The sequence below is a fragment of the Ictidomys tridecemlineatus genome, chromosome 6 (genome assembly GCF_052094955.1).
Source record: "Ictidomys tridecemlineatus isolate mIctTri1 chromosome 6, mIctTri1.hap1, whole genome shotgun sequence".
In the NCBI taxonomy this organism is placed as follows: Eukaryota; Metazoa; Chordata; class Mammalia; order Rodentia; family Sciuridae; genus Ictidomys; species Ictidomys tridecemlineatus.
Genome location: NC_135482.1, coordinates 108,980,026 through 108,992,894, shown reverse-complemented (window position 1 = coordinate 108,992,894; position 12,869 = coordinate 108,980,026). Strand labels below are relative to the sequence as shown.

The 12,869-nt window shown below is 32.4% G+C and overlaps 1 protein-coding gene across 23 annotated transcripts in view; it reads left to right on the top strand.

Moving 5' to 3' along the window:
* Erc1 (ELKS/RAB6-interacting/CAST family member 1) overlaps window positions 1–12,869 on the top strand; it is a 502,961-nt gene that overhangs the window by 144,129 nt on the left and 345,963 nt on the right. For all 23 annotated transcript variants that reach the window (XR_005731973.2, XM_040281166.2, XM_040281167.2 and 20 more), the window contains one exon: window positions 564–731. Coding sequence is in view for 22 of the 23 variants with exons in the window: in XM_040281166.2 (XP_040137100.2) it covers window positions 564–731 (168 nt within the window). In the remaining variant the exon portion in view is untranslated. The remainder of the gene's footprint in view (window positions 1–563; window positions 732–12,869) is intronic.

Sequence of the window (12,869 nt, the reverse complement as noted above, 5' to 3'; positions counted from 1 at the left end):
GTGTGTGAATATATATGGGATATTAAAAGCTTAATGAAATTTGCTTTAAATGGATTTTAAAATAAATATTATTATCACTAGATTTCTCAATAAATAAGTTATATCTAATGGCAGCTATTAAACTTCAAGGATAGAGGTAACTCAGTGTCAGACTTTACCTTAGTTAATCTTGGTGTCTGAAAAACAGACCTTTGTTTTTGCTTTGTGTAGATGTACAAGCACACATGATGCTATCCTAAAAGCATCATAACTTTTGGGTAGATTTTGTTATCTGGTGATTCTTTTGGTTTCCTTTCTAATTTTAGATTTCCTAAGGAAATGTAATAGCACTTAGAAACTTGTCTATGTGCTAATTTCCAACTTCCACCCTGAAACCTTGGTGGGTGTACCTGGCAATCTGTTTTAATCAGTGAGGTGACTCTGATGTATGTAAAGTTTGAAAAACATAGTTGTAGATTATACAGAAAAAATAAAACTCAATCTTTTTATAATCTATAATATATCTATTCAAAAAGAGTTATATTCTTTTCGGTTAATAACTTGTAAAAATTGTGTATTCTTAGGTGGATGCTCTCCGATTGCGTTTGGAAGAAAAAGAAACCATGCTGAATAAAAAGACAAAACAAATTCAGGACATGGCTGAAGAGAAAGGAACACAAGCTGGAGAGATACATGACCTTAAGGACATGCTGGATGTGAAGGAGCGGAAGGTTAATGTTCTTCAGAAGAAGGTAAGGTGCAGGCATTCAGAGTTCAGAAGTCTACTTCTGACGTACCTCCTCATTCCTACCACTAAATTATACTTACATGTTGTCAGAGGTTTTTTTCTCATTTCTCTAATTATGTTTTTGCATAAAAGTTTGAAAAACATAGTTGTAGATTATACAGATTATATGTTTTTGCATAAAAGTTTGAAAAACATATATTCTTATATTCTTCCAAATACATGCATAATCCATATACAAGTAGTTGAAACTGTTGTTACAATAGGTAGAGTGCTAAAACAGCTCTGCATATTGTTTTTAATTTTTATAAGTAAACACTATTAATATCTTGCAGTAGTATTCTCTTTTGTTTCAGTAGTATTATCATGTTCTCTCTAAAAAGTGTTTGTGAGTTGCCTTACTGTTTGACCAGACATTTCTTCTACCTCTTTTTTCTTTGATTGGAACTATAGTGAATCTGAACAGCACATGGACCATTTGCATGATTAATAAGATGACAGTTTTGAATAGAAAAACATGCTGCTACAATTAACATATAATGTAGCTATTTCAAGGAAAGATAGAATTTTTTCCCTCTTTTATCATATTATTGGAAGGATGCAAACTCTGGAATAAATATGAAAACTAACATTTGTCCCCTTTTCTTAACTTAATAAAGGCCGCTGTTTGATTAACAGTTACAAGACATGCTATTATTTATTCATCGCTGTCGAAGTGATAGATTAGAAATATTCGACTTTGTCTCAGTTTATTTTTAATCTCTAACAGTAGCCAAAACTTTCCTTGCTAAATTTCAAGTTCAACTTTTCTTTCATATAAAAGCTTATGTTCTATATTTGCAGTTTATATTGTTTTGGCTTCCATTTACTTTTAGTAAGTAATTGTAAAAATTTGGTCACTATAAATATCAGTTGATTTTATCTTGTTAATGGATACTGATTTATTGTTTTAAAATTTTAGAGATATTTATATCCTCACTATTTCCTCCCATGCTGCTTACTTCTTCTTACCAGTTTCTTATGTATTCTTTGAGAAACAGTCTACACATATAAAAACACACATATATTCTTTATTCAGTTGACCTCTTTTCTTATATTCTTCCAAATACATGCATAATCCATATACAAGCAAAAATGTGTGTGTGTGTGTGTGTGTGTGTGTTTTTGTGTATGTGTGTGTGTCTTGGTCTTACCACACATCTTACTGATCTTAACTGCTTGTTCTTTTGTGTGTGTGCGTGTGCGTGTGTGTTAATACATTCTGGAACTCCTTCCAAGTGCTTCCTTATTGGTACTGATGATATCCTATGGATGTATTACAATTGATTTAGCAAGGTTTCTGCTCAAGCACATATAGTTTTCTCCAATTTCTTCTACTACATAAATTAATGCTATAATTAAAGGGTTGTATATGTTTAATTTATAACATATATGAAGTATGTTTCTAGGGTCAACTATTTGAAGTAGAACTGCTGGATGAAAGGGCATGTGTTTATAATTTTGAGGAATTCCTCATGTAGCTTTAGAGAGATTGTACCAATATTGTACTGTCAGTGTATGGAAGTGCGATTTCACCATGTACTTGTCCATAGAATGTGTTATCAAACTCAGTGCCAGTCTGATAGATGAGAAAACAGTCTGTCAGTGTAGTTGCCTTTTTATTCATTATAATTAAAGTTGAATGTATTTTTATATGTTTATGTTCCTTTGCATTTTCTTTTCTGTCAAATATCTGTTCATATACTAGCTTACTTTTTATTGGTTTATAGAATTTCTTTTCCAATTTAATAACTAATTCTTTTAGTCTGTTGTTAATTCCAAATATTTTTTTGGGTTTGGCTTTTGAATCTTTGTGTGTATGTGCATGCCTGTGTAATCAGACATTTTTATATTTATGAAGTTGGGGCTGGTGATGTGGCTCAGCGGTGGAGTGCTTACCTAGTATGTGAGAGGCCCTGGGTTTGATCCTCAGCACCACATATATATAAATAAATAAATAAATAGATAGATAGATAGATAAATAAATAAATAAATGTAAATAAATAAATAAAATAAAGGTATTGTGTCCACCTACAACAACAACAATAAAAAAATGTAGATTTACACAGTTTCTGTATAGTTACCAAATAGATAATATAGCTCCTTTCAAAACTGGTTTAGATTATTAATGCTTTAAAAATTTTTTTTAGTTGATGATGGACTATTTATATATATGTATATTTATAAATATACATATATGTAGTGCTGAGAATATATATAAACATATATATATAGTGCTGAGAGAATATATATATATATACACACATATATATGTATATATATATATAGTGCTGAGGAAAAAAAAATACATATATATATACACATATATGTGTGTGTGTGTGTGTGTGTGTGTGTATGTATGTGTATATATATATAGCTGAGAATCAAACCCATACATACCTCACGCATACTAGGCAAGTGCTCTCCCATTGAGCTACAACCCCAGCCCTAATGCTTCTTTTCATATAATCACTTCTGTGATTGTTCTTTTCCATGTTTATTTTCTGTCTACTTATAACCACTTAAAAGCTTCCTTTGGGACCCCAGTATCATGATTATCACCAACACCGAGAAGAACTGAATTAAGATTTTGTTTTAGGGAAAAGTTGTTTGGGAATCTTTGGGAAATTTACAGTGCATTCTCCTACATCTTACAGTGCAAAGGCATTTGATCACTGGATGAAATGTTTACAAATGTATATGTTATCTTTAAGAGAGAGTTTGAAACAGTTCTCTCAGATAGTACAGGGCATTGGCTTGTCTTACTCAAGGAACTCAGATGTGTTTTGGGCATTCTTATATGAGGAAAACATTGAGCTCTTATTTTCCTTCTAAACCTGGAAGAAGCTAGCAGGATGCCCTGCTCCTCGATTCCCATAGCCTTCTCTAGATATGAAAAGAACATTAGAATTAAAATGTTTCAAAAGCAGACCAAATTGATAAGGTAAGAACAAATTCAAAATTATTTGCAACTCTTGTCTTTAAACAATTGTACATAAATGGACTAAACAAATAGTTAATCTAGACTAATTTGAGTAGTTACTTATTTAACTGTTCTTGTTTAAAAATTCTTGCTCATTTTGCTCATTTTTTTGGAGAGGGTCTCGATATCTCATGTTTTTTACTTGAAAAGAGTCAATATCTTAAGATCCCTAATAATGTTAAAAATTTTTTTGAACTGGATGTGGTACTGCTTGCCTGTAATTCTAGCCATTTGGGAGACTGAGGAGGATCCTGAGTTTGAGGCTAGCTTCAATGGCTTAGTGAGTCTCAAAAATAACAGAATAAAAAGGACTGGGATATAGCTCAGTGGAAAAGTGTCCCTGAGTTCAGTCTTCATTACCAAAAAAAAGGAGGGAGTCATCGATAAGTTATTTGACAATGGGTATCCCCTATATAACACAATGAAAATGGTACTTCACTTCTGAGGTCCTTTTCTCAAAACCCACAACTCTAGTCCAATTAAAAGCAAATCCTAATGCTGAAACATTACTCAAAATACCTGGCTAATATTCCCCCAAATTGTGAAGTCCTCCCAAAATAAGGAAACTTTAAGAAACAGTCAAGAAAAGCCCAAGAAGACCTGACATCCAAATAGAGGGTATATCTGGGGTGGTATCTTAGAGCTGAAAACTAATATCAGGCAAACACTAAGGAAATTTGAATAAAGTATGGACTTTTATAAATAATGTATTCATATTGACTCATTTTTTAAATTTATTTTTTATTCTAATTTGTTATATGTGACAGCAGAATGCATTACGATTCATATTATACATATAGAGCACAATTTTTCATATCTCTGGGTGTATACAAAGTCATATTGATTGATTTATAGTAACTCTTGAACCTCAGTGATGTCAATAGGGGAACTATCCCCCAGATAAATAACTCTTTAAAAAAATTTTTTTTAGTTGTTGATGGACCTTTATTTTATTTATGTACTGCGGTGCTGAAAATTGAACCCAGTATCTCAAATATGCTAGGCAAGTGCTTTACCATTGAGCTACAACCCCAGCCCCACAAGAACTGTTTATATCCTCTTCTGTGTACCTCTTACAACACCTCTGAAAATCCAAAACTTTTCTAAACAAAAAGTAGATTTTGAAAAACCATCCAAGTATGGCAGTGTAAAAGAGTAAAAGAATAAATAATATAAATAATAAATCCGAGTAAAAGAATGAATAAATAAATAAATAAAATAACAGATTTCCCCCCTATTTTTTATTGGTGTGTTATAATTATAAGTAATGAGATTCATTGTTACCTATTCACACATGCACTTGATATAAAAACATACTGTGGTAGTGGCCAACTACCCTAGTATTTGTCCTTATGCTCCCCTCTTCTCTTTTCTGCTAGTCCCTTTCTTCTGTTTTTCAAAATTTCTCTTTGATTTTCATTAAATACCTCCTCCCTTTTTTCTTCCTCTCTTCCACATATAAGAGAAAGCATATGACCATTGGCTTTCTGAGTTTAGCTTATATTTGGCTTAACATAATCTTCTCAAGTTTCAAAACATTTTTCCTGATAACTTCATTCTTCTTTATGGATGAATAAATCTCTGTTATATACATATGAACTACATTTTTTTATTCATCTATCTATTGACAGACACCTAGGCTGGTTCCATAGTTTGCCTATTGTGAATTTTGCTGTGATGATATGCATGTATTACTATAGTATGCCGTTTTTAATTCTTTAGGATAAATACCAAGTAGTGGTATACCTGGGTCATATGGTGGTTCCATTCCTAGTCTTTGAGGAATCTCTATACTGGTTTCCCTAGTAGTTGTCCTAATTTACAGACTCATCAACAGTGTAAAAGTGTTCCTTTTTCTTTATATCTTTATAACTTTTATTATTTTTATAATTTTGATGGCTGCTATTCTAACTAAAGTGAGATGAAATCTCAGTGTAGTTTTGACTTACATTTCCCTAATTGCTAATGATGTTGATTCCTCTTGAGAAATCTTTTTAGTTTATTTGCCTATTTATTGATTGGTTTGTTTTGAGTATTAAGTTTTTTGAGTTATATATTCCAGACTTTAATCCTCTTGTCAGAAGAGTAGCTAGCAGAGATTTTCTCCCATTCTGCATGTTCTCTCTTCACAGTCTTATTTGTTCTTTCTTCAGGTCTTAATTGTTTTGTTTGCTGTGCAGAAAGGTTTAAATTTGATGCCATCCCATTTATCAATTATTGGTATTATTTTCTGAGATTTATGAGTACTATTGAGAAAGTCATTGCCTGTGCCTATATGTTGGGTTGTTTTCTTTTAGGAATTGCATAGTTTTAATGTTTGATCTGTTTTGAGTTGACTTTTGTGCAGGGTGAGAGAAAAGCATCTAGTTTTATTCCCTCTCTGAGGGAGGGAAGAGGGGAAAGCACAGGTAAGTACTGGGGCTTAGAATCTACTAAATTATGCTGCGTTCATGTATAAACATCTGAAGTGAGTCCTGTTATTTAAATTATAATGCACCACTACTACTACTGATAATAATAATAACAATAGAAGGGAGATAAGTAAAGTATAATAAGTGCATCAGGAAAAGGGAAGAGGGAAGGGAAAGGGAAGGTTTGGGGAATGAGATTAATCAAATTATGTGCATGTATAAATGTGGACCAGAAAGTACAGAAAGTTCTCATATACTCTGTTCTGTTCACAGTTTCTTCTATATTAATGTCTTGCCTTGGTATGCTGCCTTTATTACAATTGATGAACCAATATTGATACATTATTGTTAATTAAAGCTGTACTTTAGGATTCACTCTTTGTTTTCTACAGTTATTAGGTTTTGAAAAATGTATGTCAAGTATCCATCATTGATATATCATATAGAATAGTTTGACTGCCTTAAAAAAATCCCTATGTTCCCCTTTTTATTCTCTATAGATGACAAAAAGGTTTTTATTATCTCTATAGATAATGCCTGTCCCAGAATGTCATGTAGTTGGAGTCATACAGTATGTATTGTCTTCGGTCTGATTTCTTTCATTAATAATATTCCTTCGTCTCTATTAGTGCCTTGATAGCTCATTTCTTTTTATTGCTAAATAATATTTCATTGTGTGTATGTACCACAGTTTAACCACAGTTTAATCACTTAACTTGTCGAAAGACATCTTGGTTGCTTCCAATTTTTGGCAGTTGTGAATAAAGCTACTATAAAAATTTATGTGCAGTTTTTTTTTTGCGGGAGGGGTATGTGTGCAGACATAAAATTTTAACTCATTTGAGTAAATAGCTAGGATCATGGGGACTAAATGCATGATTAGACTATGTTAACTTATAAGAAGTTTCCCTATATTGCTTTTTAATTTGAGACTTTGAAACACTTCCGCTTTACAAAAGCTGTTATATGGGTGGAGGATTTTTTCTTTCTTGGCCAATTCATTAATGTTTTGATTTGCTGTCAGGCCTGGGGTTATTCCTGCTGAGGATTCTTGCTATAGCTTTGCTACTGACTGCTAGCATGCCAGCAGTTATTTTTTATTAGAAAAAATAATTCTGGAATATCCTTTGGGAGAGGGAATTGTACAATTATTGTGTAAGTTTTGCCTTTGAAACATTTTTGTCTGGTGTTTATATATAATGTAGAACAACTGTTATGTTTGGAATATAAATATATTTAACTCTTTTAAAGTCTAGATAAGTATTTCGTTTTTATAAACTTTTTTTATATTTTTATTTATTTTTTATTTTTTTATGTGGTGCTGAGGATCAAACCCAGTGCCTTACATGTGAAAGGCAAGTGCTCTGCCACTGAGCCACAGCCCCAGTTCCTAGATAAATATTTCTTTAAAAGCACTGAGAAATGGCAGTGTTGTTTTAAAAATTAATTCATTTTTAAGTTCTGAAAGTCAGATATGATCAAGGAAAAAAAATTAAAGAAGTATTAGAACATATGAAGTGAAATTCAGGTCCTATTTTCCATACTTTGACCCTCTCAATGCAATTTCTTAGCTATATTAACTATTGTTATGTTCTTTTTGCATCCCTTTGTAAAGTTTTTATGCATATGCAAGCATATAAGTGTTATACATTAAATAAAACAACTGGGCTAGGGTTGTAGCTCAGTGGTAGAGCGCTTCCTTGGTAGGGGTGAGGCACTGGGCTTGATTCTAAGCGCAACATAAAAATAAATAAATAAATAAATAAATAAATAAATAAATAAATAAATAAATATCCATCTACAACTAAAAAAATATTTAAAACCCAACAGGAATCATATTTTCAATTAATTTAAAAATAAGGGGCTGGGGATGTGGCTCAAGCGGTAGTGTGCTTGCCTGGCATGCGTGCAGCCCGGGTTTGATCCTCAGCACCACATACAAACAAAGATGTTGTGTCCGCCGAAAACTAAAAATAAATATTAAAAAAAATTTTAAAATAAATATTTTAATCTTTTATATGTGTCTTTTTTCTCATTTTTGAAAGTATCTATGTGTTTTTTTGTGTCTTACTTACATTGTAGTTTAACCATACCCCATAGCCTTTAAAGTAGATTTTGATAGGATTTTTTCTTATTTATTATAACAGCACAATAATGACATAAGTCCACCTCATTCATGATTTGATATTGTATGCATACAAACTAATTGATCGATGCCAAATTGTCCTGCAAAAATTTGTACTTGTTTATATGTTTTCTGCTCAGCTTCATTTTCTTTCTTATGGGAACTACATACTCATTTTTTGCCCTCACATTTTTGTATTACATTTTTTAACTGCTTTATAGGAATTTTTTATTAGTTAGTAAATTGGTCTCTTTTCTCTCATATTTTACAAATATATTTTCCTATTTGTCATTTTATTTTTTACTTAATTTGTGGTATTTGGCCAAATTAGTAGTCTTTTCTTTCATGTTCTCTCAATTTTAGGTCATATTAAGAAAACCCTTATGCATTCCAAGGTTATTAAATAATTTAGACATACTTTCTTCTGGTACTTTAAACCATTTTCCCCCCTTAAACCTAAAAATTATTTTATAAATTTTATGTTTTGCTTTAATGATTCAGCTTTATGTTTTTATGTGTTCCTAGCCAGTTGTCAGTATAATATTTATTGAGTAATGTACTTTTTTTCTCTTCTGATTTGAAATGCCAAGGATGAAATGTCATCAACTTGGGCCTATTTTTGGATTTTATTTTGTTCCATTTATTGGTGTATTTTTCTGTAACAAGATCAAACTATTTCGTGTACTGAGGTGAAACTATGCATTTTAACAGTTAGTAGGTTGTTCTGCTATATTAATTTTCTTTTTGGAAGAACTTTTGACTTTTTTGACTTTATTTTTCCAGATACCTTCAGATTCATTTTGTCAAATTGCCCTCTTCCAAACAATAGTCCAGTCTTGTTTTTATTTGATGTAATACAATAACTCAGAAATTATTCAAAATAGAGGGAATAATTAGCTTTGTAAATTATAGCTGATGAGTTAGATAAAATGAGAATTAAGAATTGATGTTAGACTTGAATGAAGTGAAGGTTATTAGTAACTTTAACTATAACAGTTTCATGGGACAGGAAAAGTTTATAACCTATGCCTAATTTTCCTGTAGCTTTACTTTTAAACAATCTATATATATAATTTTATATGTCTTAATTTAGCAATTAAAGAGTGAAGTCCTGTTTATAAAAATAAACACACAGACCAGTGAACAGAATAGAGAGCCTTCATATAACCTCATGTATTCGTAGCTAATTGATTTTGGATGAAAGTTCTAAGAACATGCACTGGAGAAAAGACAATCTTTTCACCAAATGGTGCTGGGAAAATCCTGTATCCTCACGCAGAATGATGAAAGTGATTTTTTTCCCCCTCATCATATAAAAAAAAAAATCAACTCAGGTGCTGGGGTTGTGGCTCAGTGGTAAAGCACTCACCTTATATGTGTTGAGGCACTGGGTTCAATCCTCAGCACCACATAAAAGTAAATAAAATAAAGGTATAAAAAATCAACATGGATTAAAGATCTAAATAAAAATATGAAACTAAGAAAACAAGGGAAATTCTTCAGGACTTTGGGATGATTTTTTTGGATAAGATGTCAAAAGTATGTGGAACAAAAGAAGAAATGAACTAAATGAAAATGCTTCTGCATAGCAATGGAAGCAATTAATAGTGAAGAGACAACCTCCACAATGGAAGAAAATATTTGCAACTTATACATCTGACAAGAAGTAAATAACCAGAATGAGTAGGAAGCTCAAACAATTCAATAGCAGAAAACACCAAGTGATTCAAAAAATTAAATGGGCAAAAGGGAGCTGAATGTGTAGCTCAGTGATAGAGCGCTTGCTGGCATGCACAATGCTCTGGTTTTGATCCCTAACACTGCAAAAGAGAAAAGGGCAAACCAGGGGCAGTGGTGCATGCCTGTAATCCCAGTGGCTTGGGAGGCTCATTTAAGTCCAGTTTAGCCAGTTTAGTGAGGCCTTCTGCAACTTACTGAAACCTTGTCTCAAAAAAGAAAAAAAAAAATGCTGAGGATGTAATTAAGTGGTAAAGTGACCCTGGGTTTGATCTCCAGTATAAAACAAAACAAAACAAACAAACAAACAAAAAAAGGAGGGACAGAAAGGGAGGGGAGGGAGAAAGGGAGGGAAGGGAGGGAGGGAAAGGGGAAAAAAAAAAAGGCAACAAGCCCAAAACTCAGTAATACTAATCTTTAGGGAAAGGAAAATCAAAACCAGAATGTGATATTACCTCACTCCAGTTAGGGTGGGTATTGGCAAAAATACAAGATAATATGTACTGGTAAGGATATGGAGAACAAATCCTTGCACACTTTTGATAGGAATGTAAATTAGTACAGCCTTTGTGGAAAAGAGCGTGGAAATTAAAAAAAAATAGAGCTACCATATGATTCAACAATTCCACTCCTGGGTATATATTAAAAGGAAGTGAAACCAGCCTGTCAAAGACATGTTTATTGTAGCACTTATCATAGTGGCCAATAAATGTAAATAAACTTAAGTGTCCATCAGCTGATGATTGAATAAAGAAAATTTTGGTACATATACACAATACTATTCAACCATAAAGGGATGAAATCCCATCATTTGGGACAATGTAGATGGAACTATCGATCATTATGTTAAGTGAAATAAGCCAGACAAGAAAGACAAGTACCTGGTAATCTCATTTATATGTGCAATCTAAGATAATTGATCTCATAGAAGATGAGAGATGGTTACCAATGACTGAAGAGAGGGGAGGGATGGGGAAAGGTGGATTAATAGGTACTAAAGTACTTTGAAAAAAGTAGTTGGGCATTCTATTGCATAGTAGGGTGACTATAGATAACAATAATATACTATTCCTTAAGAAAAAGCACATTAGAAGGAAGTATCTTGAATATTTTTACCAAAAAGGAAGGATAAATATTTGAGTAGATAGGTTTATCCTGATTTGAACATTACATAATGTATACATATGTAGACATCACATGGTATCCCATATATATATATATATATATATATACACACATACATACACACACACACAATTTTTATGTACCAGTTTAAAATAAATTCAAAAGTTGAAGGCACATTCATTGACTACACTGTGGGCATGTGGGGGGGGGAACCCTCAGTTTCTTCTATTAAATACACCCAACACAAATCACTTCTGGGATCTCAAATATGGGGGGATTTTTCCACAATGGCCAACAAGCAGTTCTGCATTGGATATAGCTGGGTATCCTCTAATTGAATTTAAATTCTAACATCATCTATATGGAGATAGTGTTAAATCTCACAGGTCAAAGGTTCAGTCCAACAAGGCTGCCCTGCCCTTCCTTTAGATATCATTCTCAAGTGCTGGTGTCAGGAACTTAGAACGGACTGGCTACAAATTAGAGTATCCACCACCTCCTCTTTAAGCTCCACTAATTTGCTAGATGGATAACAGAACTAGGGAAACACTGGTTCTACTGATTACGTTTACTGATTTTTTTAAAAATACAGGGTATTTTAAAGGATACAAATATATGAAGAGATACATAAGATAATGTCTGGAAGGATCCTGAGGGCAGGAGCTTCTAGTTCCATTGAGTATGGCTGTTGGTGTTTGGATGAGTTCTTGTTCACCTTCCTGTGAGACTCCATATGTTCAGCTGTCTAGAACATTCTCTTAAGTGTGTGCTTTTGAGTCTTTGTGGAGACTTCATTGAATGATTGAAGGATGAACAACCATTTAAAAATGGGATTGGCCTAAAAGGGTATGATATAGGGCTAATAGAATGGGTAAGAGAACCCAGAAAGCTCTATTTAGATTGTTCTTGGCCTCTCTCTGAAGCATTTCTTATTCTTGAGTTTAGGAAAGGATCCTTTCTGAAATAGTAGTCTTACGATGCACTGTGAGACAAGATTAGAAAAGTTCTTTAAGGCCAAAGAATTTCTTTACCACCACAGCCAAGACAGGAAGACAAGGAAAGATTAGAATTTCTGAACGGGAGGAGCAATTTCAGTTCCTATGACTAAAGTACTTTGAGGAAATTATAATCCAGGAACCAAGGATGTAATAGTACAATTACTTTGTATGAAAAATAGTTTTTATGTATCATTTCTCCTCCTTGATTTTTGTTGGTAAGCTGTGTTTTGTTTTTCTATGTCTTTTCAAATTTACATTATATTGCTTTTTGAAGGGGAATATATTTTTCTGTAATGGTAATTCATATTTTAGCTTTTATTTCTGTTTCAGTGAATTTAATAGCCTACCTATTCCCAAGATTTAAACTTTTTATCTCTTAGTTGTCCAAGAGTTTATTTTACTATTTCTCTGAGAAAGGTCATGGATGCTGTATTTCCCAAGGCCTTGCTTATTGACTATGTTTATGTATTTTTCTTGTATATTTAAAAAAGTTTCATAGATAACAAAAGTATAAAGAATAATAAAATAAGTAATTGAGGTAGCTCACCTTAAGGGGAAATTTCAAATACTGTTGAAATTTCTGGGTATATCTCTCCTGGATAATATTCTCTTCCATTCTGTTCTAGAGGAAAGTACTTGATTTTGATGTTTATGCATGTCCTTACATCTTAAATTAAGATACACATTTTTACATGTTTACCAGTCTGTGTATGTATTTATAAAACAT